Here is a 22,532-nt window from a genome sequence, read left to right as displayed (position 1 = left end):
TGCAGGCAGAAGCCAAGCTGGACACTGCAGCTTAATCTTGCCTGAGGCTGACAGCATGCTCAGAGCCACGTTTTGGGGGATAAGAGAACAGATCTCTACCATAGCTGCAGAGCAGGAGCAGCTTTTTGGAAAGGCCCCTGCAAAGAGGGTGCATGGAGACAGCAAGGCCTGAGGTGAGCCAGGCTAGGGAAGGACTGGTGCTTGCAGAGCTCCAGCGGTGGGCCAGCAGCATTGATGGTAGTGTAGCAACACTAAGATTAATCCAAGCCATTTTTTAGCCTGTTTTAAGGGAGGCTGAGTTTACAATGGAATAGGATGGGCAGTTTTAAAGAAGAGTGGAGGTGGGAAATGCAAGAGCTTTTAGGTAGAACTATTTTAAGAAAGCGATGGGAATATCCAAGAGGAAACGTCAAGGAAGGATCTGGGTATACAAGACTGGAAGGGAAAGCTGTGAATGATTTGCAAGTCTAGCAACAAAAAATAACATGGATTAAGCTTTTGACTGGGGAGATGGGGAGAGAAGAGGCAAGCCAAGCCCAAACCCCAGTGTGATGGGCTGAAATTGAGCCAGGCAGCAACACTGCCAGACTGAGGGTTTCCATGGGGGCAGCCTCCTTGCTACACAGCAGCACAGGCAGGGAGAGTTCAGACAAGAAGCGCTGACAAACACACTCCTCTGCACGTTTCTTTAAACAAAGAACTGCTTAGTGTAGTGCCATGAAGTCAACGCAAGTCATGTCTCCTAAAAATATAAAAGGAAACCTGCTACTTGCCTGTGTAAAATAGCAAAGCATCGAGCAGAGGACTCCTCTACCCCCTGCCCTGCTCTGATCCTGTTGCCATGTTCTCCAAGTCCCACAAAAGGAAGAGGACACTGCCCACCTTTAAAATGCACTTTATTCCTCTCTAGGGACAACTGCTTCCTTAAAGGAATACCTTAAAGGTATTTGGAGAACTCATCACGTTGTGGACCAGAAAAGGTAATGTAAGGCCCCTCTCCCACGGTCTCTGGGATTATAAACATCAGACATGGTTTGATCTTACTTAGTGGTGGCTTTGCTGCCCTGCTTTTTGGATCAGAAAAAACCCAAATCTGTTAGACTGTCCTCAGGGCAGATGAGTCAGAAAGTGCACCAGCTACACCTGACTCTCCATATTGAAAAGCTATGCCTTAAAAAAATCCCTGACAATAAGAACAAGATGCCCCTGACTTTATCTGGGAAGGATTTCAGCCTTTCATCGTGTCAGCCATTGTACAGATAAGAAAAAAAATCACAACAGCCTCTGTGCCCAGGTTTTTAAGATTTTACAGATCAACAAAGAACTCATTTTATCTTAAGGTTCTTGGGTAAATGAAAGCTTGCAGAGAAGCAGCACTCCACAGGACACAGGGCAATATTGTTATGGAGGGCTGTATGCCTAAATTTACCGCCAGATTAACAACTTTGTACATCTGCAGTCACCCCTCTGCTATGCCAACCCAGTATGGAAATTGAAGATTCAAGTATTTGCCAAATATGCATTCAACCAAAGGCTGAAATGAAGGAATAATTGCAGTTGCAATGTAACAGCCTATGCAGATATTTCATACCAAGTAGATTGAATAGATTTGCGAAAGGTGAAGGTCAGAATAAAATATGCTACTTTGGGAAAGTGGGAAGAATGTAAGAACAAGGAGTCAGTATCAGGCATATTTAATTAAAAAAGCCCAACAAAACCTACAGTAAAAGCAGACATTTAATCGTGTTTCACAACATATCTGCTAGACAGAAAACAATGACACCACCACAGCTATAGGAAATTTAGAAAAAACATTTAACAAAATTTTTGGCAAGTAGGTTAAAGCTGCAGTTATATGACTTCAATTAAACTAGCAGAAAAGGAATGACTCCAGTGATCATTTCTTTAATAAAACATATCTTTAGTCCTCATATATTAGCCAGTGAATTTGGACTCAAGGAATGTAACTTCATACAAAGACTACAGTGAACTGCATGAAAATCTGTCTTACGGTTTTCCACTCACATTAGTCATGGGTATAATTCAGATGAGAGCTACAATTCCAATTCTAAGTAAGTTTTAAAGGGAAAAAACTGTCCAAATAACTCCTTCTGGGTTGCATAAAACGTAACTCAGGTAGCACCTTACAATTTTTACCTGCTTTGTTTCAAAAACATTTCTGTGTTTTTTCTGTGCCTTCCTCCTGTGAAACAGAAATTTGGTTGTGCCAGATCCATGTCCACATCTATGGGAAAGTTGACTCATGAAACTCCCCATAATGCTGGCAGAGAGAGCCAGCACCTATCGCCACACATTTCTCCCCTTCTTATGTGTGAATAGATCATCGTCTAGGAATGTAGGAAAGCCTGCAAAAGGTGTGATGGCTGGGATTAGACTTTGTCAACAATCATCCTTCCTTCATCAAGCTGCTCTAGTGTCAATGGCATCAGGCATCCTGCCCGGGGTGCAGAAGAGGAAAATGTGCCCTGTTCATCTACTTGACTCCTGGCATTCACTGGCTCTGGCAGCTGCCCATAGCAAATATTTTTTTACATGGTAGAACCAGGATTCCCAGAAGCACTTGGAGGCACGGTCTGAGCAGGAGACTTCCTGGTCTAATGTGGCACACAGACATGACTGAACATGAGCTCGGTGCACGGGACAACGGCAAACGCAGGGAAATGTTTACTCTGTACCACAATCCATCACTATAGTGGTCTTTGGAGTGCAGCCCTTCCTGAAGTCTACACCGATTACCTCAGCACAGGCAGGAGTTCAGATAGCAATAACTGGTGATGTCTTACACTGCTGCAGTTCAAGTGATTGAATGGAAAGAGGATAAGTTTGTAATGTGGCAAATTCACAGCATTGCTCTTGGGCTTCTTCCAAAGATGCACCCCATAAACACATACCAGCAGTAGCCGGTGGACACGTGCGCACCTCTGGGTTTGGCAGGGCACCAAGACCAGACCAGCAGTGGAGCAAACAAGACCCAAACGCAGCCAGGGAAAGGTAGAAAATGCATTTCTGAACAAGGAGAGAGAGCTTGTGGGTAAATGTTGCTGAAAGAATCCTGGGATGTGAACAAAGGACCTGGTGACTGACTGATTTCTCCTGTGCTAGCAGGGATGAGACTGAAAATAAACTAGACTGTAGTGTCAAGTAGCAGACCTCATCAGCTTCTCTTCTTAACAGGTTGGAAAAAAGGCTCCAGCTGTTTTATTTTAAAAGAGACACAACAGTTAACATGTCTGAAGTTTTTCAGAAGCAAGCAGTGAAACTCATCCACCAAAACTGGGCTCCCTACAGCAGTTAGGAAGCTTAGAATATTATGATTGTAAAGCTAACACTGCCATATGACCACTTTCTAAAGACATTTCTCTATTGTTACTCAGTTCCCTCAAGCTCCAATTAGGGATAAAAGCCTCACGTTTGTAGCTTTGTAGCACAAGGTGGCTTTAGTGGTGCTCCCCAGGGTGGGAGCAGGGCACAGCACTTTGACCTCAGATGGGAAATGCCCCTCAGCCAAGTGACACAGGAACACAGCCGGATCAGGAGCAGAGACAGCACTGGCTAAAGCTCTGAAATCATTGATACAAACTGCCTGCTTCTTGCTCAAATATGTTGTACTGTAGTTGTATTAGTCCTGAGCAAAACCAGCACGGTTGCAGCCACAGGTCTGAAAAGGTGGGAGAGGAACACAAATACCCCTTCACAGAAACTGACAACCAACATCTAGAGCAGCACCAAGTCCCACAGGGCTGCCTGTCCAACCTGTAGAGCCAGCTAAAGGCAGAATAACGGCACCAAAATAAATCTGGGGTAATTTTATGCTGACTTTTTACGAGTAGCTGCTTAACTAGTCTGTCACCTCACCTGGAACGGCAGCTTCTTTTGTAAACATCATGTGACAATAGGAACAAGAGAAACTGTGTTTCAAATGACACCAGAGCATTAACCAATCCAACGTGAAAATGCTGTGGGAAATGGCATTGGCCATCTCCAGAGATGCCCTTTTTGCACACAAACTAACAAATGTTAAAACTTGGGGATTAGAAACGCAACCTGAAAAAGTTGGGTTTGAGATTTCTAGACTGCAATCAGCAGCATAGCTGTTGTTCTGCAGAACTGGAAAACACCCGTTTGCTCGAGTGCTGCCTCTCCTACAGCTTCCAAACGCCCTCACACCACAACAGAGCTCATGCAACACCCTGTGGATTCCCTTGGCTTGAACATGGAAACCCTCAGCCCTTCTTCCCTAAAACACCCCCAGAGCCTTCCCATCACCTCTAAACTACCCCAACCAACAACCTTGCTGCTGCCATAGCAATATTTACTACCTATCGCACAGAGTTTGCAAACAAATTAAGAAGAAAGAGGCCCTGGTGCTTACACCAAGGGTGCTGATTAACCAGTTCATCCTGATGGGGAAGGCATGAAAGTGAAGTTTCTTCCTGCCTCTCCCTCAGCTGGGACACAAATGCGTTCATCCATCTCTCCTCAATCACCCATTTGCAAAGAATACATCACAGCCTCATATTCTAAGTATTTCTGTCCCTCTATTAAATTTAGTTAAAATCAGTCAAAAGGTTAAAAGCTGCAGAGGGCTGGGGAGGGCAGCAGCTGCCAGACATTGCACAAGCTTGCTGCCTCCAACACCCTGCTGCAGTTCTGAAGGGTAATTTCTTAAGCATCAGAAAGCCTCAGATAATCCTAAGAGCCCCAGCTCCAGTGACGGAAATGGAGTTTACCAGTTCAGACCAGCTCACAGACTGCCTCAGCGCCTCTAAAGATGTCTTTATTTCCAGAAAAAGGAATCAAGAGCAATAACAGGCTGAAACTTTCATCTTCATTCACATAAACAACTTCTGTGGAAACACTTCTAGTTCTCCACTTTTTAAGCACATAAACCATGCAGCAGCTCACCACGGAACTTGCCAATCAATGGTGTGTATAAGGTTCAAGGGTTCCAGGGAAAAACAAGTCTGTTTTTATTTCTTTTGTGCTTTGTTAAACTTCAGCATTAATTGGGAGAAAATACCCCTTTGATAACATTAGTCAATACAGCCACTGCTTGGTGAGGTTTTTTGGGATTAACTAGTGGCAGAGCAAGCAACTGTGAGAGTATAGTTGATACAGAGAACTTGATACGGGTGCACTAAGGAAGGAAAATACTCCAGTCCAGAGATGCCTACAGCCATGTTCTGGTACCAGCAGGTGCACAGGCCAGGGCTGACGTTTGGCTATACATTGCTCAAAGAGATGTTTCAAGATTGAAGCTGCAGCTGCACAGAAGAGAAGAGTAGCCACTCAGAGCAAGATTCACCCTGCTGAAATGTAACCACCTAAAAGTCAGTGTTTGCGCTGAATTTGGTGCCTGGTTTCCTCCCTGTAGAAGGAGGAAAGGGAACGACACCTCCACAAGAGCCCCCTTCCTGTCACCCCAGTGTGGAAGATGCACAGAGAGACATTACAGCTCTGAGAAGCAAAGTACTCAGACAAACTTGAAACTTTCCACTTTTTAGCTAACTGTATTGTTGTAGCTCTAAACGTATTTAAAAACTACAGTAATTCACAGCCTGGCCTGGTTTTAAAGTCCTACTCTTTTGAAATGTACATGAGGCTTTACATGAATGAAATATTTTTATTCCACACTCTGGTGAGATAATAGAAAATTATTTCAGTTCAGCCTGGCCTTCATGTAGTTCCCTGGCTCTCAAAAAGAATCAACGTTCATCTGAAGTCAGAAAGTGAAAAGAAAAAAAACATCCTATACCAAAAGGCTGAAGTTTTAAAGACTGTGTAAACCTACTTCAGACTGTGCTACTGTCTGTGCCCTTATAGGGAACTTGTAACTATTGCAGTGTCTGAAAATCTACAAAAACACCAGAAAGACAAAAAATAGATCAATATGGTACATAAACTGCCCATTCAATTAAGAAAATAAAAGCTAACAGTGAAGATTCAGGAAATACAAAGGCTAACACTGATTTACTTAGAAATAAAAGCAAAAACTGTTAAAAAATCTTACTTGAGGCAAGAAAAGAAATTGCACTTCTTAAAATAAAATATAATTTATATAACCATAATTTTAATGACTTTTCAATGAATTTAAATATATTTGGTCCCAAGCCAATAGCTATTAAATGGCTTGTGGAGGAGGTTATGTTGAAAGCATGTAAGGGTATTTAAACTGTAATCGTTCTTCAAGTACATATGGAATTATCAATATTCTCATTAACAACTATAACTTGAGTCCACCAGCCATGTCCAAGGGTCACAGTGATATCATGATAAACTGCTATTAAGCCGTCACTGAAAAAAACTATTTAAATAGTGTAGTAAAATCTTGCCTTCATGGAACCAACGGACCATGGCAGAAGTAGTGTCAGCATTTCTCACTACATGATAAAGACTTTGTATTCTAGAATTCATATTTCAGAATTCTCGCTTCAGCTTTAAGATCATATCACCACAGCTGTAAGATAGAATCAGAGAATAGTTAGGGTTGGAAAGGACCTCAAGATCATCTAGTTCCAACCCCCCTGCCATGGGCAGGGACACCTCACACTAAACCATCCCACACAAGGCTTCATCCAACCTGGCCTTGAACACCGCCAGGGATGGAGCACTCACAACCTCCCTGGGCAACCCATTCCAGTGCCTCACCACCCTAACAGGAAAGAACTTCCTCCTTGTATCCAATCTAAACTTCCCCTGTTTAAGTTTGAACCCGTTACCCCTTGTCCTATCACTACAGTCCCTGATGAAGGGTCCCTCCCCAGCATCCCTATAGGCCCCCTTCAGGTACTGGAAGGCTGCTATGAGGTCTCCACGCAGCCTTCTCTTCTCCAGGCTGAACAGCCCCAACTTTCTCAGCCTGTCTTCATACTGGAGGTGCTCCAGTCCCCTGATCAGTAGAGGGGCAGGATCACCTCCTTCGCCCTGCTGGTCACGCTCCTTTTGCTGCAGCCCAGGATACGGATGGCTTTCTGGGCTGCGAGCGCACACTGAAGCCGACTCATGTTCATCTTCTCATCAACCAACACCCCCAAGTTCTTCTCTGCAGGACTGCTCTGAATCTCTTCTCTGCCCAACCTGTAGCTGTGCCTGGGATTGCTCCAACCCAGGTGTAGGACCTTGCACTTGGCATGGTTGAACTTCATAAGGCTGGCATCAGCCCAAATCTCAAGCGTGTCAAGGTCCCTCTAGATGGCATCCCTTCCCTCCAGCGTATCAACCGGACCACACAGCTTGGTGTCATCGGCAAACTTGCTGAGGGCGCACTCAGTCTCACTGTTCATGTCAGCGAGGAAGACGTTAAACAAGACCGGTCCCAACACCGATCCCTGAGGGACACTGCTCATTACTGGTCTCCAGCCAGACATTGAGCCATTGACCACAACTCTTAGTGTGCGGCCATCCAGCCAGTTCTTTATCCACTGAGTGGTCCCTCCATCAAATTGATATCTCTCCAATTTAGAGAGAAGGATGTGGTGTCGGACAGTGTCACTTTGCACAAGTCCAGGTAGATGACATCAATTGCTTTACCCTTGTCCATCAGTTCTGTAGCCCCATCATAGAAGGCCACCAAATTGGTCAGGCAGGACCATACAATCATAGAATCATAGAATGGTTAGGGTTGGAAGGGACCTTAAAGATCATCTAGTTCCAACCCCCCTGTCACAGGCACTTATACTTTGGTAAACTCAGACACAGTTTTCATGGCTACAGAACACACCATGACTTTAAGACTCCCAGTACACTGTAAAAAAGTTCTACATGTTCACAGAGACAAGCCAATTGAGTTGGCTTATCCCCATGTCAAATGTGTTTGGTGGGCTAGTGAGACTAAATTAGTCAGGATCCAAAAGGATATTAACCTAAGTCTCCACAGTTCAAAATATAATGCTTACTCAAAACACAATCTATGAAATTGATTTTACATAAAATTCATTAACTCATTTCTCACACAATCTGCACATCTGTTATTTTTTTATCCTTGTTGTCAGATTCTATGTGCATCATTAGATACAAAATCTGCATTAATCAGTCTGTTATGGAAGACAATTTATAAAATGCCCTATCCCCCATGGTTATCTACAGGTTAGATGTGATGACCCAGAAGCCCTCTCCCAGCTTTATGGTCCTGCAGAACACTGGTATAACAAGAAGAGCTGAGCACAACAGCTGCCCCGAACAGAGGGCATCAGCAAAGGCTCCAGCATTTCTCAGCTGAGAAAACACCACAGGTTGTACAGCAAACACACAGGCTACTACCAGAGGAAATCAAATATTTGAACAAGCAGAATGATGCATTTCAGTCATGCATGAAGGGAAACTCAGTGGATAAGAATTATACTTGCCCTCTTAAGGCAGACACAAAGCAGTTTACTCTGAATGGCATAGAGTCAGCAAACATGGAAGCATAATTATTTTTTTCTCCTGCAGGTGGAGGGCGCACAGACAATTTTCCAAGAATCATAAAAGAAAGATTAAAAACCCTAAAAGGAGTAGGTCTGAATTCTTCTGTAGAACAACCCTCTCTAGTTTACTTCTAAAAGACAAAAAAAAACCCCAAAAAACAAAGCAGATGCGCTTTGTTTCCTGTTACAAAATGATATTCCAGTCATTCCAAGGCTGGGAAAATCAGAGATAAGAGGTTCAAATAATGCAAAATAAAAGAACAGGAATTCACAGGGATGTCTGATGTTCACCACTGCAGTATGAGAATTGCTAATCGCGTAACAGAGCTTCTCTACAAAGAGCTCTTCAAGAAACACTGAGATTGTTCAAGTACACAAATTTCTCTGATCAGAAGCAGAGGAAGCTAGTTTATTATTTAAACTTTGCCAGAGCCAACAGCAGGAGCAATAGCTGATTTTATTTTTTAATGAGTACGTGGCGCATTCCTCTTGACCACAGGCTCTGGAAAAAAATAATGAGGAAAAATAGATTCCATGTGATGAAGAGGGAAAAGCATCCTTGGATATCAACTTGACAATCTAAGAAGTCTGTTTTGAACTGGTTTTGAGTCATATAGTGACAGAAGCCCATATGGAAGTAAAACTAGCAAAAAGCTACAGACGAAGACTGGAATTTGCAACTTGGAGACCAGAAATCAGACTGGCCACAGCAAAGTGGGAGCAGCAGGACACCAGACCAAACTTTGGGAGGCTTGATGTCTGAAAAACACAGGCAGATGACTGTGCAACTATAGTTCCCCGCTGCGCATACATTGGCCCTATCTCATCTTACCTTGTGGACCCTTTCTCCCACCAAACACACCCCATATAGGCATGTGCAGACAATACTCTCCTACAATAACATACTCCCTGCAGCCCACAAAGTCAGATGGAGCACATGAGAAGAAAAAACTGGCCTTTCAGATCCCACACTTGGGGGTCCTATGCAATCCAGGAGGCAGTAGGATGAGCAAGACCACACTGTTATTTTATCTTTAGCACTACTGGAACAGACGTATCCAGGCATGAAGCTACCTCTTCCTATTTCTTTCCTTCTTTATCTACATTTAGCATTGACAGCATGGGAGTTTAGTTCAACTCAACTCCAGCTGAGCAGAATTTGTGGAGGAGGGAGACCAGCAAGTACAGGGTTGACAGCCTGTGTGTTAGAATATCAACTTCATCGAAGTCCAACTGATGCACAGACCAAATTCCAGAACCCCACCAACAGCTCACTCTATTGATTACCCAGAAAGATTCAAAGAAGTGATCCCTGGAAACACAACGTTGCTTTGTATCCCATAAATCTATTGCAGCAGGACACTACAGTATGCAAGGCATCGGTGTCAAATGTTGCTTGGTGAGATATATGAGCCCAAAGCATTTGACAGGTCACCGTGGTTAAGCCAGATTTGACAGAAGTGTATCCTTGTAATGATGACATTCAAGTGTGTGCTTCCTTTGACCGGGCTTACCTTTGCCAAGGAAATCAGCTGTCACAGTCCAAAGCATAGACCAAGCACACAGCAACATAAAAGCAGCATAATCAAGTGCAAATCTGAGAACACACTGGTTTGACATTATAGATGAATTTATTTTTTTTTCTTAATATCTCTACATGTAGATGAAAAGACCAGAGGAAGGGTCATTGGATCCAGTCCTAGTTAGATGCTTGAGAGAGAGACTTAAATAAAATTGTCTTGAGAACTTATCAAGAACAAGGGGTTGGGAATTAAATTAACTGAGTAGCCACTGTAAAGCAGCATATAGGACAGTGAAAGATTTAGGAATGCATCAAGTGGCAATGTTTGCTTAAAAGGCAGACAAAAGTATCAGAACGCTATCTGCGACTTCACAAAGCTTCATCTTCATTGAATAGGGAGGAACTCATTAAGACAAAATGAAAAGGAGTGACTTCCTTCTAAGGTATCTAGATATTGTGTCTTACACTAAAGTTTCATTCTGTGATGATGGTGATCATGCACGCAAGTGGCACTTTGTAAATCATTGGCTGATGCTTTTGGATGAAAGAAGGAGTTAACAAACTTGAAAAATATTTATATGAAATATGAACATATGTGCTCAGACGAATGGATAAAATAGAAAACCAGTTTAGACAATATGCAAAATGTCCTGGAAATATAATGCCTTAGAAAGATTTTAAAATAAAATATTTACCCAGATCCTTAATGAGTGATAATGCTTCCCATGATATAAATGCTCCACCACCGTCATCCATAGCTCCCTGCCCAACGTCCCAGCTGTCCAGATGTCCACTCACCAATACAATCTGGAAAAGTAATTACAAGAAAATGTATCTACATGAAAATACTGAATCAGAAAAGTCAGTTGAGTATTTAAGCATTTTCATGATTTTGTCATAAATTTGTCTCTTTTAGTTTAGAACAGGAGGAAGGAAACATTTCAAATTAAACTAAAACATTTTTCTCTAGCCTCTGAATATAAATCTGGGATGATCAAATGCATCCTACTTCTTCAAACCAATGCCCAAATCAAACTAGATATGCCGTGAGAAATGTTTGTTTAAATGAAAGGTTTTGTCTTGCACATTAACAAAGTGCGTACTTTCCAGAGATAAAGGTCTACTACATTGCAGAATGGTGAAAACGTCTCCTATATTTTAGCTGTTTAGGCCCCTAGGCATGAAATTTGATTAACCTTATATGTGGGTGCGTAGGGAAGAAATACAAACTCAGACTAAGTGTTCCCAGACAGAGGCTGTTGTTTTATTATACATCTATGGTTCCTGTCACAGGAGACCTCTAATTTATTACTGGATCCCCTATGTGCTACAACAATGACAAGGTATTTTATAGTTCCATTAGTCATAAGGACATTTTAAATTAAAAATGACATGGTAGCAAGTCCCAGAGGGGTTTTCTGCAAAGAAAGTTTTGTGGCTACAGTAGAGTATAGTAGTAATGTATATCTCCGGAAACACCAACTTTCAGATCTGAACTCTTTAAATCACTTCAAATGTCGACAAACAGCATCAGACCAATACCAGAAGCGCGACAGTTCCCTAACTGGACCCGAAACTGAAATGCTGATGGATCTGTGATTGCAGTGGTAAGGTCAAGGAAAGACAAAAACTCTCAGGCACTGTGGTAAAATGACGAAATAGCACAAAAACAAGAGCAGGGAGCTGTTGCAGTGCCCCAGGAATCTTTGAAGGATTGATACCAGTAAAGAGTGTCCTTGGGATAGGGTGGAAGTATCCAACCTATGACAGCTCAGCACTGAGGAAAACTGAAGGAAACCCTGGAGTACTTGCCTGTGCCCTGCCCATACATGAAGGGATGCTTCCCACTCTCTGGTCAGTTGTTGTCAAACAGGTCTCAGAGTTGTGGGATCTAGAAAAAGGTTAGAAAGTACTCATTCTTCCTGCCACATTCTTTCTTCCTAAGGGAGGAGGAACTCCTGGCATATCCTCTCAGCTTTCATTCATCACATGACAATTACTCAAACACTGAAAATGAGAACATAGCAAGCCTTCCATACTATCACTCCTGGAGGGTAAGATCCTATGCTCTCAAGTGTGCAGCTAGCATCACAAGGAACTTGGAGCCCAAGCACAAAGATCTCTATTTTTCTCTTCACAAGAGAGAAATCTTAGTACATTTTCACTAGCTATTAAAAATAATGGACAAACAGATTACGGCAAGGCAAAATGCGTGAAGTGTTCAAACAAACGTGTTTTTTCATCCAACCAAATACAAATTCAGGTAACACAACTAAAAGGCCCCTTTGTATTAAACAAAGGCCATGGTAAATTATTAGCCATATCCATTGTATGGATCATAATGTCCAACCAGAATGCACCAAACCCCTCTAAATTCAGAAAATACACGATGAAATATTTATAAATGTGTATATTATAAAAATGAGAAGTGCCATGTCTTAGAAGCTGGAAAAGCTTGTGATCAAAATCTCAAGAGCAGCTTGCTCCTTCCCTCTCAGCTGTTTCAATGCTCTTTTCTGCTTGTTCAGCCTTAACTCAACATGTGTTTGCTTTCCAGCACAGACTGGTTTTCTTGGTAGTAGACAGACTTGCTGCAGCCTTTATTCCAAAACCTCCCCTCCTTCAAAAGTGCTTAAATTTGGACAGCAGGCTCCTCTGTAAGAGCCTCAGGTTTACTCAGGAGGTATTCCTGCAACTTAATGTCATGATCCTTGAGGCCCAGCATGAAAGACTGCAAACAGCAAGTTTTCCAGGGACGCTGCCCTACAGTAGATGTACTTGATCTACTGAAGCCCTCTGCTACAATAGCAACATAGCTTGAAATGTAAGAAAAGCCATGCCAGCTTTGGAGGTAGAAACCTTTCTGAAATGAGAGTGGAGAAGAAGTGCTGAGCACTTCTGTGGTACTCCTTGGGTTTTTTTGTTTGCTTATATGGGAGGATGACGCATACACACACACATGCTTGTAGGTGGTAAGGGCAACGCTGGAATGAACGCTGCACTGAGTTCATTCAGGAACATGCAACCCCGCTGCAAACTGCATATGGAGGACTGAGCTGAAACACCACTGCACTTTGCAGCCAACTGATGCAGACTCATTACTGTCCACTCAATCAGGAATTTTCGAATAATAATATTTATTTTTTTTTTAAGAGCAGGAAAGGCTCTGAGTGAATACACAGCTGTCTGCCGTATAAAGGATGGACATTCCACAACGTCAGAATCACCATCCATGTGGTCTGTTTGTTCTTAAAGTAAAAATTGGTTTTAAGAAGACAACTATTCACTCTCCTGGGAAACAGAGCTTCAAGCCGAAGTGAATTACTTAGAATAAGTTTGTAAACTCATTTAGAGAGAACCAAGCTTACAATAGAAGCAACGCCTTGTCTTTAGCAGTGAAAGAATACCTCACTAATGCTGTTCCCTGGCAGCAATCCCAACATGAGCATTTGAGAAAGAATTACTCCTCATTTCTGTGAAACAACACATATTGCAACTAAGAAGGAAATTCTGAATCAGAAGAAGGTGGTGTAATCTCATTTGGGGTTACAGACTCTAATCATAAAGCATCGTTACCAACTCCCAAACATTACACCAAAACAGATCAAGGTTCAAGCGGATTGAGAAAGTCAGATAATTTTATGGATGAACTTCTATTTAAATTTACTTCAGCTGATGCCAACATCAATTACATAAATACAACCAATGTATTTCTATGTGAAAGCTTTTTTAGAACAGTTGTTTTTTTAAACTCTTATGCTTTTGTAGCAGCTGTTAAAAGGAAAGTTTCAGTAATCCTGACTATAGCTAGCCATAGACATTCTTAAAGACACAGTCATAAAATAACATAACAGCCTTCCAGTACCTGAAGGTAAATAAATAGCAGCCTTCCAGCACCTGAAGGGGGCCTATAGGGACGCTGGGGAGGGACTCTTCATCAGGGACTGTAGTGATAGGACAAGGGGTAACAGGTTCAAACTTAAACAGGGGAAGTTTAGATTGGATATAAGGAGGAAATTCTTTCCTGTTAGGGTGGTGAGACACTGGAATCGGTTGCCCAGGGAGGTTGTGAGTGCTCCATCCCTGGCGGTGTTCAAGGCCAGGTTGGATGAAGCCTTGTGTTGGATGGTTTAGTGAGAGGTGTCCCTGTCCATGGCAGGGGGGTTGGAACTAGATGATCTTGAGGTCCTTTCCAACCCTAACCATTCTATGATTCTATGATTCTATGACCACTATGTTTATCTCAGTCTTTAAGTAGCTATAATGTGTCTGGGCAATGAATGGAAATATTTCTGAGATTCACTCTAAGCCACTGTGTTATTTAAAATAATATTATAAAATAATATTATTAGAATTCTCTGTACAGGTGGGCTAATAACAAAGGCATTTAAAGCTATCAAGGATGTTTGATTATTCAATTTTCCACATTGCTTTCAAATCTGTTACGTGGTTCTCAGGTCCAAATCTACACACAGACTAATCACATTTGTACAAAACATCCCTATAGAAATGTCAGTACATGCCAACAGAATGTAAGCACTGCAAAGCAATGGAAGCAGGTACATGTAAGTATTCATTTTAAATACACAGAGAAACCTCAAGGAACAGTATAGGACAATATACTGCTGTATTTATAGAGCAATATAAATTTGTCAAACTGACACAAAATAAATTTAAGACAGCTTGCATGCAACATGACAACTTAAAATTCATCTTTTCTGCAGTGACACAGCTAAGAAATTCTACTCTAGGCATAGTTCTGAGACAATAATACAGAAGTGGAACTTTGAGAAGTGTTTCAAATAGAAGATGAATTATTGCATTTCCTTCTGCACCAGCATTATCACCTCTATTGCCTTTATTGGGATGCCTTTAAGTCATGCCCAGCATTTCAATCAAGCATACTGAAATAATTTGAAATTTAGACGGTATCTTACATATTTATGTGGATATGTATTTTCATATTTTATATTTTAAACCCAAGAAGATTAAGAACAGGAACTACCTACTCACATACATTTTCATATGTCATGGAGTTATCCTTTTCTAAGCAGGATGGGTTTTGCCAGTAAAAAATAATCTCCCATTCCATGTGTAGTCAGACATGCCTATTGCATTTGTCATGCAATAACTTCATAAAATGTAGGTGAGCTGCCTTCTGCTTGGTTAGGGGGTTTAAAAAAAGTCTATTCTACTTTTAGTTAGTCTTCACAATCTCATTTGCTTCTATAGGGGTACAAGGCAAAGGCTTCTTTCTATGCAACATGTGGGATTATAAACAACAAACATCGTTAGGAAAGAACTCTAAGTAACAGTTTCAACCACTGAATTTAATCTAGAACAACATTTGTATTAAGTTGTGAAAACCAGCATTCAAAGTTATTTCTTGTCACTGAGGTAGAGGGTAATGGAAGAGTAACAAACCAGTCATTCATCTTTGCCCTTCATGGATGACAAAGACATCCTGGATTTCATGGATGGAGGTTAGAGTCCACAAAGTAGGATAGAATCTGACTACCAACACAAACTCTAAGAAAAGCTTAGTAATAACTTTCATTATCCAAACCACTGAAAAGCATTTTTCTTTACATCTTCCTCCAGCAAATAGGGAAGATAAGGTGCACCTTAACTTGCACAGACCACATATAGAGAACGGGATGTCCAAGAACTAAACAGGGTATTAGAACCAGACCAAGTATCTTTAGTGAAGACACATTCAAACTCCAAGTATCTGTATGCCAAAACTTCAAGCTAAAACAGTGAAGTGCACTAGACTGTAACTTGAGTTCTTTTCAACTGTTCATCCATATTTTCAGCCAACTACTGCCAGAAGTTAGTCATTTGCTCAGGAAAAACAGGTCTACAGTGTTCCAGCCCAATTCCCATTTACGTGGAAACTCACAAAAAGCATTTCTATTCAAATTTGTGTGATTCCTTTTTCTCCAGTTTGCTTCTAAATAGGTCCATCTTATGCACTAGGTACAAGGTCTTATGTTATTTGACTGGATATTTATTCTGCATGAATCCCCTCCCAGTGCATGGCATGTTTGTACAATACTTAACTTACACATATGAACACCACATATTGTGGTTTGATTTGTGTCTGAACTGAAATTAGAAGAAAACAGAAGTCAGATAAGAATTAGGATCCCCTATTCAAGCCAATCAATCCAAGTTGATCGGTCGATCCCCAATTCAATCAAAAAAATGCCTGTGATTATTCTCTCCTTCTGCAAACACTACTCATTTTACTCACAGAAACACTTTCTCACCTCACAATTTGCTATTTGCCCCAGTCCCAAACAAAGTTTCTGAAGCTAACTAAACCATGACTGAAAAACTTAATCCCAGCTTCACAAAGAAACCCAGCACTAAATTCAGGCCTGTGCTCCTAAGCATAGGGAATACATTTTGGTTAATTTGACAAATGACAAATATGAACTGCCAGATGGCTTCAGTTTATCAGGATCTAAAGATTTTCTTCATTTCACTGTGTTAACAGCACGAGAACAAGGGAAAAGAGAAAGGCAGGATATCATGCACCTAACTAGTGATCAAATAAAACAGCTGGCAGGACTAAATTTAAGCCCATCATGCTTAACTTGCCTTCACAACTACGATTAAAGAATGTCTTCATATACACAAATTTGCAAATTAAGAGTAGCAAATCTGGCACAGTAGTTTTAGGACGCATTAGCATCATCCACAGTAGTGCTTGCAAATACATTCTGGAAAATGGCAACACCAAGCAATATGCTTTTCTACTGCTTATCCACACAGCACAGCTGGCACTAGTGTTCACAGCAATCTTCCTCTTTAATAGTAATTCTTAGTTAGCAGACTGTATTCTATTTCTCCCTTTCAAGGAAAATGTTCTGTCATCTCAGTGGAATAAAATGTTGGTGTGCAGTTAGTTTTTTTGCCCTGACCCATTCTCTTCCTTACTCCACCCCAAACCTTTCTCTCTTCAGCTCCCACAGCAAAACAAATAGCAAATTAAGAGTTATCAATTCTTCCTACTTCCTACTTCATGTTCAGGCAGACTCACACTGCTGTACGAAACCCAACATTCCTCAAGTTTTAAAATATTCCAACAGTTATTTATTTGTATTATGCAGTAAGATTCTGTAAATCACTCCCTTGGCTTTTCCACCAAAGGCCTTCTAAAATCTAAACAATCAATCAGAACATGTGATCCTACATGCTGTAGCAGCACACAGACTGCAGCAAACGCACCACACATCATCTTCCTTTCTGGAATCCAATCCAGCTCTTCCAGCAGCAGGGCAGTGACTCAAAGGAAACTTCTCAAGCACTGCATAATAAAGATAACCATTTAAAAAGTTTTTGCAGGGATACTGTGTTTTGTGTCTATACTACCACTATCCCAAGCTCAGCTTCTCAACATGGGGGAAGACAAAACTTACGAAGTTGAGGACCCATCAGCAGCACAGCACTATATGGTATGGGATAAGAATCAGACTTAGATGCAAGGTTAGATATATACATATAATACATATGTATTTGAATATAAACTCTCCTGTATTTAAAAATGTGCTTTCATTCCTACTGCAAAAAAAAAAAAACAAAACAAAACAACTTTGTCCTATTATTTTTAAACATGTCTACTCTATTGTGTGTAATTCCATCAAATTCAACACCAAAATTCAAACACAGAGCTATATCAGAGAGATTCAATTGTAAAAAAAAAAAATGCTTGCTTCATAGAAACTCTTAGTGAAAGTCTACCCTGACCGTTTCCCACATACTTGTTTTAGGCTACAAGTATGGGAAAAAGACTTGTGAGTTTCTGTACTTGCCTTTAAGAAAACTCTAACCACCTTCAGTTAAACTGCAATTGGATTAAATCATGCCCTAAATGTAAATCAGGAACATTACCACATTAGTGGATTTTATTTCATATATATAAGAATATTTCTTCATATTAGTTTTTAGCTTTGGTTTTCCAATGATATGACTTCACTACAACTCCTTTTATTAGATTTCACACACATTAGGAATGGTTCTTAAATAATCAGTCTGGCTGTTTCAACTAATTCACAGTCCTAAAGATAGAGTGAAGTTCAGAAAGAAAAAAATGATTAAAACAACAACTGTCGTTTCCATTTACTATGTAGGGTAGTAAGTCTTAACTTCCAGGCTTCCGATTAAATGATAGATCTGCACATGAAACAAAAGTGACTCCCTTGGTCACACAAGAATCCAACCCTGTTATTGCTAAAAAGCTCATTAACCTTCAAGGAGCCCCTGTGTCACAATGCACAGTAAACTCCTTAGAGCTCAATCTCTACTTTGTGAAAGTGATTGAAAATAAAGTGTTCTTGGAAAGTATTGCAATCAAACCCCTCTGTTTGAAGTGAATCTCAAAACCACTGAGTAGTTAAATAGCATGGGCTGATATCATTTATGGCATACAGAACAGTGAAGGATAAAATTAGTCTGGAAATAAATTATTACTGATAAGGGAATTGTAGTAAAGGTAATGAGATATAGAAACTATATGAGCATTCAACAGACAACCAAGTATTGGAATTACTACCATTTTTGTGTTAAATGTTGGATTTTAGGACTTAGCATTTCCATATTTACGTTCCCTAGAATCTTTTATTTCCTATTTCCTAAGCTGTAACATTTCAGAAATAATAGTACTCTTTATAATACCCTATTTCAAAACTAAAGATTTTAATTTATATATTTCAGCCCAGCTCTAGACATTTTAAGAGGAAAAATCATAGCAATAACTACCTCTAAACAAGACCAGGTATCACTGAAATATCACTTACCCTTGCATAAACATGATAGATGACATTGTAGCTGCTGGTTTTCTTGTCCAAAGATTAACAAAGAATCTCTGCAATACCCCTATATGAAAGCTGAAACAGCATCTGACCTGATGTGGAGAGAGAAACAATCTTCTTTCTATATTTATCAAAGAAAGACTTCCCTTACACATGCGGCAGATGATTTGTGTATGAAGAAAGGGATTATTTTATGACATAGAGTCCTTGTATTTATATATTTTCCACTTTAGGGGTATAAGTGACTCCACATTATTACAGATCTAGCAACATTCACAGATATTTTATCTTTGAAATTTCTTTCATCAGATATCAAAACTAATCTCAGCTAAATAAACGCTAATAGCTAGTGTTACCTCTCTCACTGAATTGTTTAAACTGTCCTACTTCTTCTACGCTGTGATGCTGTGCATTACTGGCAAGCACCCCAAAACTGTAAAATCTGTAGATTTTTCTCAAGAAAATTACAAAACTATTGTTTCCTCTTGAGCACACTAGAGAACCCCTGAAGTGAGACCCATGCCCCACTAGCACTGTCTTGCATTCTGAGTAGCCACCTCTGAACTGTCTCTAGTAAGTAGACTTCATTTTACAAATTATCCAAGAAGATTGCTGATGGAAGTAAGTCAAAAAAACCCTTAGATGGCTGTAATAACTATAAGGACTACAAGAAAGGACGCATCAAAACATAACACTTATGTTCCAGTGCCAAACACCAAGCACCAGAGAATACTTGAGGTCAGAAGGGACCTCTGGGTGGTCACTGACTTCTATATCCTGTTCACAGCAGGGTACAAGGAATGCAGGAGGTCTCTGGAGTACACTGGTGATGATGTGGTCACAAGGAACCTATGAGGAAGATGCTCTGCTCGACCTCATACTTACAAACAAGGAAGAACTGATTGGGCATGCAAAGGTCTGCAGTGAACATAAGATGGTAGAGTTCAGAATCCCAAGAGGAGGGAGTAAGGTGAATTTCAGGATTTTAGCCCTGGAATTCAGGGAAGTAGATTTTAGCCTGTTCTAGAACCTGCTTGTAAGAATCCTATGAGAGACAGAGCTGGAGAGAAGAAGGGTCCAGGAGAGCTGTGTGATTTTCAAGGACTATGCTGGGGCTGACCAGCTGAAAAGCAGCTTGATGGAAAAGGATCTTGGGTCGTGGTGGACAACTAGTTGACTGTGAGCCAGCTATGTGCCTGTGCCATAAACAAAGCCAACAGTACCAAGGTTACACCCGGCAGAGTATTGCAAGCAGATCAAGGGAAGTGATCCTTCCCTTCCACTGAGCACTGGAGGAACAGATCTGGGTACTGTGTCCAGCTCTGAGCTACACAGAACAAGAAAGGCACAAATATATTGGAATAAATCCAACCAAGAACCACAGAGATGATGAAGAGACTTAAGTGTCTGACAGAGCTGGGACTGGAAGATTTAGGAAATCTCATCAATGTGCATAAATACTTGATGATGGGGGATGTAAAAAACCCCAAAGTAGTGTTCACTGACAGAACAAGAGGCAATAGGTAAAAACTGAAACAGAAGAAATTGCATTTAAAAATAAGAAAGAAATGTTTTTACTATGAGAGTTGTAGAACACTGGAACTGCTACCCAGAGAAGCTGTGGGGTCTCCATCCTTGGATATATGCAAAACCCATGCCCTACACTACCTACTCAAGTTGACCTGGCTTTGAGCACAGGGGTAGACTACACAATCTGCAGAGGTGTCTTTTTGTAATTATGATACTTATTCCAGAAAAAATAATCCATATTTTCTTCTGGGTTTACAAATAATGCACATTTCTTTTGCTTCTGAAAATTTCAGTAAAGAGACACAAAAAGTAGCACACGACTTGGAAATCAATTCTACCAAACCCATGTATGTCTTTCAAGATCCAGACAGCTGAAGTACAACTGCAATTTTCAATATAGTATTTTACTGGCACAAGACAAAAGACCTGCGTAGGGCAGTCAAAATCATGGTAAAAATTAAAAATCAAATATATGAAATCCATTTTATGGAATCATTTGCAATTTTTGTCTTTCTTACTTTTATGAACTGATGCAAGAACCCACAGAATTAGGGCAGTTGTTGGCTTGCAACATGAAAAAAAAAGTCTTTATCTTACACTGACCCTAAAAGTATTGCTTTATATATTGCATGAGACATGTCTCAAAAGTCTCAGTATCATTTTCAGGTTACAAGTCTTCTTTCACCAATTATAGTCCCTTCCATTTCTTTTAGTCTGATAATTCAAACAGCATTTCTATCGAGGCTTTAAAAGTGAACTTAGAAAACCATTAATTTCTTATTACTAAATTGAAATTAGTTCATTATATTGTATTTATCCTTTTATTAATAAAATGGGACTGAACACTGTTTATTATGTAGGAAACCACTGATGACTAATATTTATTGCCATATTTATGACAGCATTCATGGAAAATACTGAGAAGTGGAGACTCAAAGCCTTTGCCTTATGTTGATATTACTGGAGCTGTATCTCCTTACGCAAACAAAATTACAGTCCACACCTTCCAGTACCTGTCTACAGCCCCACAGAAACGGGAGTCGTATTCACAGAGACACAGCTAAGTACTTACAAGTAACACTGACAGATTTCCCCCCTCAATTCCCATTAGTGTATCTCAAAACCCCACAGTTTTCATACAAAGTGATAGCTCACCCTTCATGTTTATCTGTCCTTAATTTCTCTGTTTATATACTATTGTGAAACTTAAAGTGTTTGACACAAGTTTTTGCCAAGATGGAGAAGAGACTGATTTTTCAAACTCAGACAACTTCTGTTAAAGACCAGATGAGACAACTGTTGTCAGGATGATTGCCAGGGTGGAATTTCTGCTTAAAGTCAAAAGAGATTACGTCTGTTAGAACCAGTAACACAAGGACTTTGGAATGCATTTGGAGTGCAGGGGCCTTCAGAAAACCCGGTGCAAAGTACAGCTGTTGTGAAGTAAGACAAAACAGTGGCATCACATACTTCAAGGTGATTACCATACCACAGGCCTGGAAAGTGGTTCAAGTGTATGAGCTGTTTGAGCACACTGTGCCTACTGCCTGTTGCCATCTTTTAATACATACACATGAATGTCCAAAGGGTAAGCGTGCACAAAGAAGGGCAATGAAACTGGTAAAGGGCCTAGAGCACAAGTCTGATGAGGAACAGCTGAGGGAACTGGGGTTGCTTAGTCTGGAGAAAAGGAGGCTCAAGGGGGACATTATTGCTCTCTACAACTACCCGAAAGGAGGATCGAGCGAGGTGGGTGTTTTGATCTCTTCCCCCAGGAAACAAGTGCTAGAATAAGAGGAAATAGCCCCAAGCTGTGCCAGGGTTAGTTTAGATTGGGTGTTAGGAAAAATGTCTTCACTGAAAGGGTTGTCAAACACTGGAACAGGCTGCCCAGGGAAGTGGTGGAGTCCTCTGGAGGTACTTTAAAGATGTGTAAACGTAGTGCTTAGGGACATGTCTTAGTGGTGGACTTGGCAGTGTTAGGTTAATGGTTGGACCTGATGACCTTGAAGGACGTTCCAACCTAAACAATTCTATGATTCTATGCCAAGCATAAACCAGTGCTTCCCTTGCATGGAACAGACAGCAGATGAATAACTCATAGCTCTGGACAAACCCTGGAGAAAGACGAAAATCAAATCAACTGCATAAGAGGAAGGGAGGAGATAGATACACAAATCCCTTGTCCTGCCTCTTTCCAAAATCACTGTGTGATTACCATAGGTGGGGTACCAG

At 40.7% G+C, this 22,532-nt stretch overlaps 1 protein-coding gene across 8 annotated transcripts in view; it reads right to left on the bottom strand.

The window, feature by feature from the left end:
- CPQ (carboxypeptidase Q) overlaps positions 1-22,532 on the bottom strand; it is a 199,817-nt gene that overhangs the window by 80,453 nt on the left and 96,832 nt on the right. For all 8 annotated transcript variants that reach the window (XM_065668655.1, XM_065668647.1, XM_065668648.1 and 5 more), the window contains one exon: positions 10,644-10,755. In XM_065668655.1, coding sequence (XP_065524727.1) covers positions 10,644-10,755 — 112 coding nt within the window. The remainder of the gene's footprint in view (positions 1-10,643; positions 10,756-22,532) is intronic.

The sequence above is a fragment of the Lathamus discolor genome, chromosome 2, assembly GCF_037157495.1.
Source record: "Lathamus discolor isolate bLatDis1 chromosome 2, bLatDis1.hap1, whole genome shotgun sequence".
NCBI lineage: Eukaryota > Metazoa > Chordata > Aves > Psittaciformes > Psittacidae > Lathamus > Lathamus discolor.
Note: the sequence above shows the minus strand (reverse complement) of the source record. Positions and strands in the feature narration are given on the sequence as shown.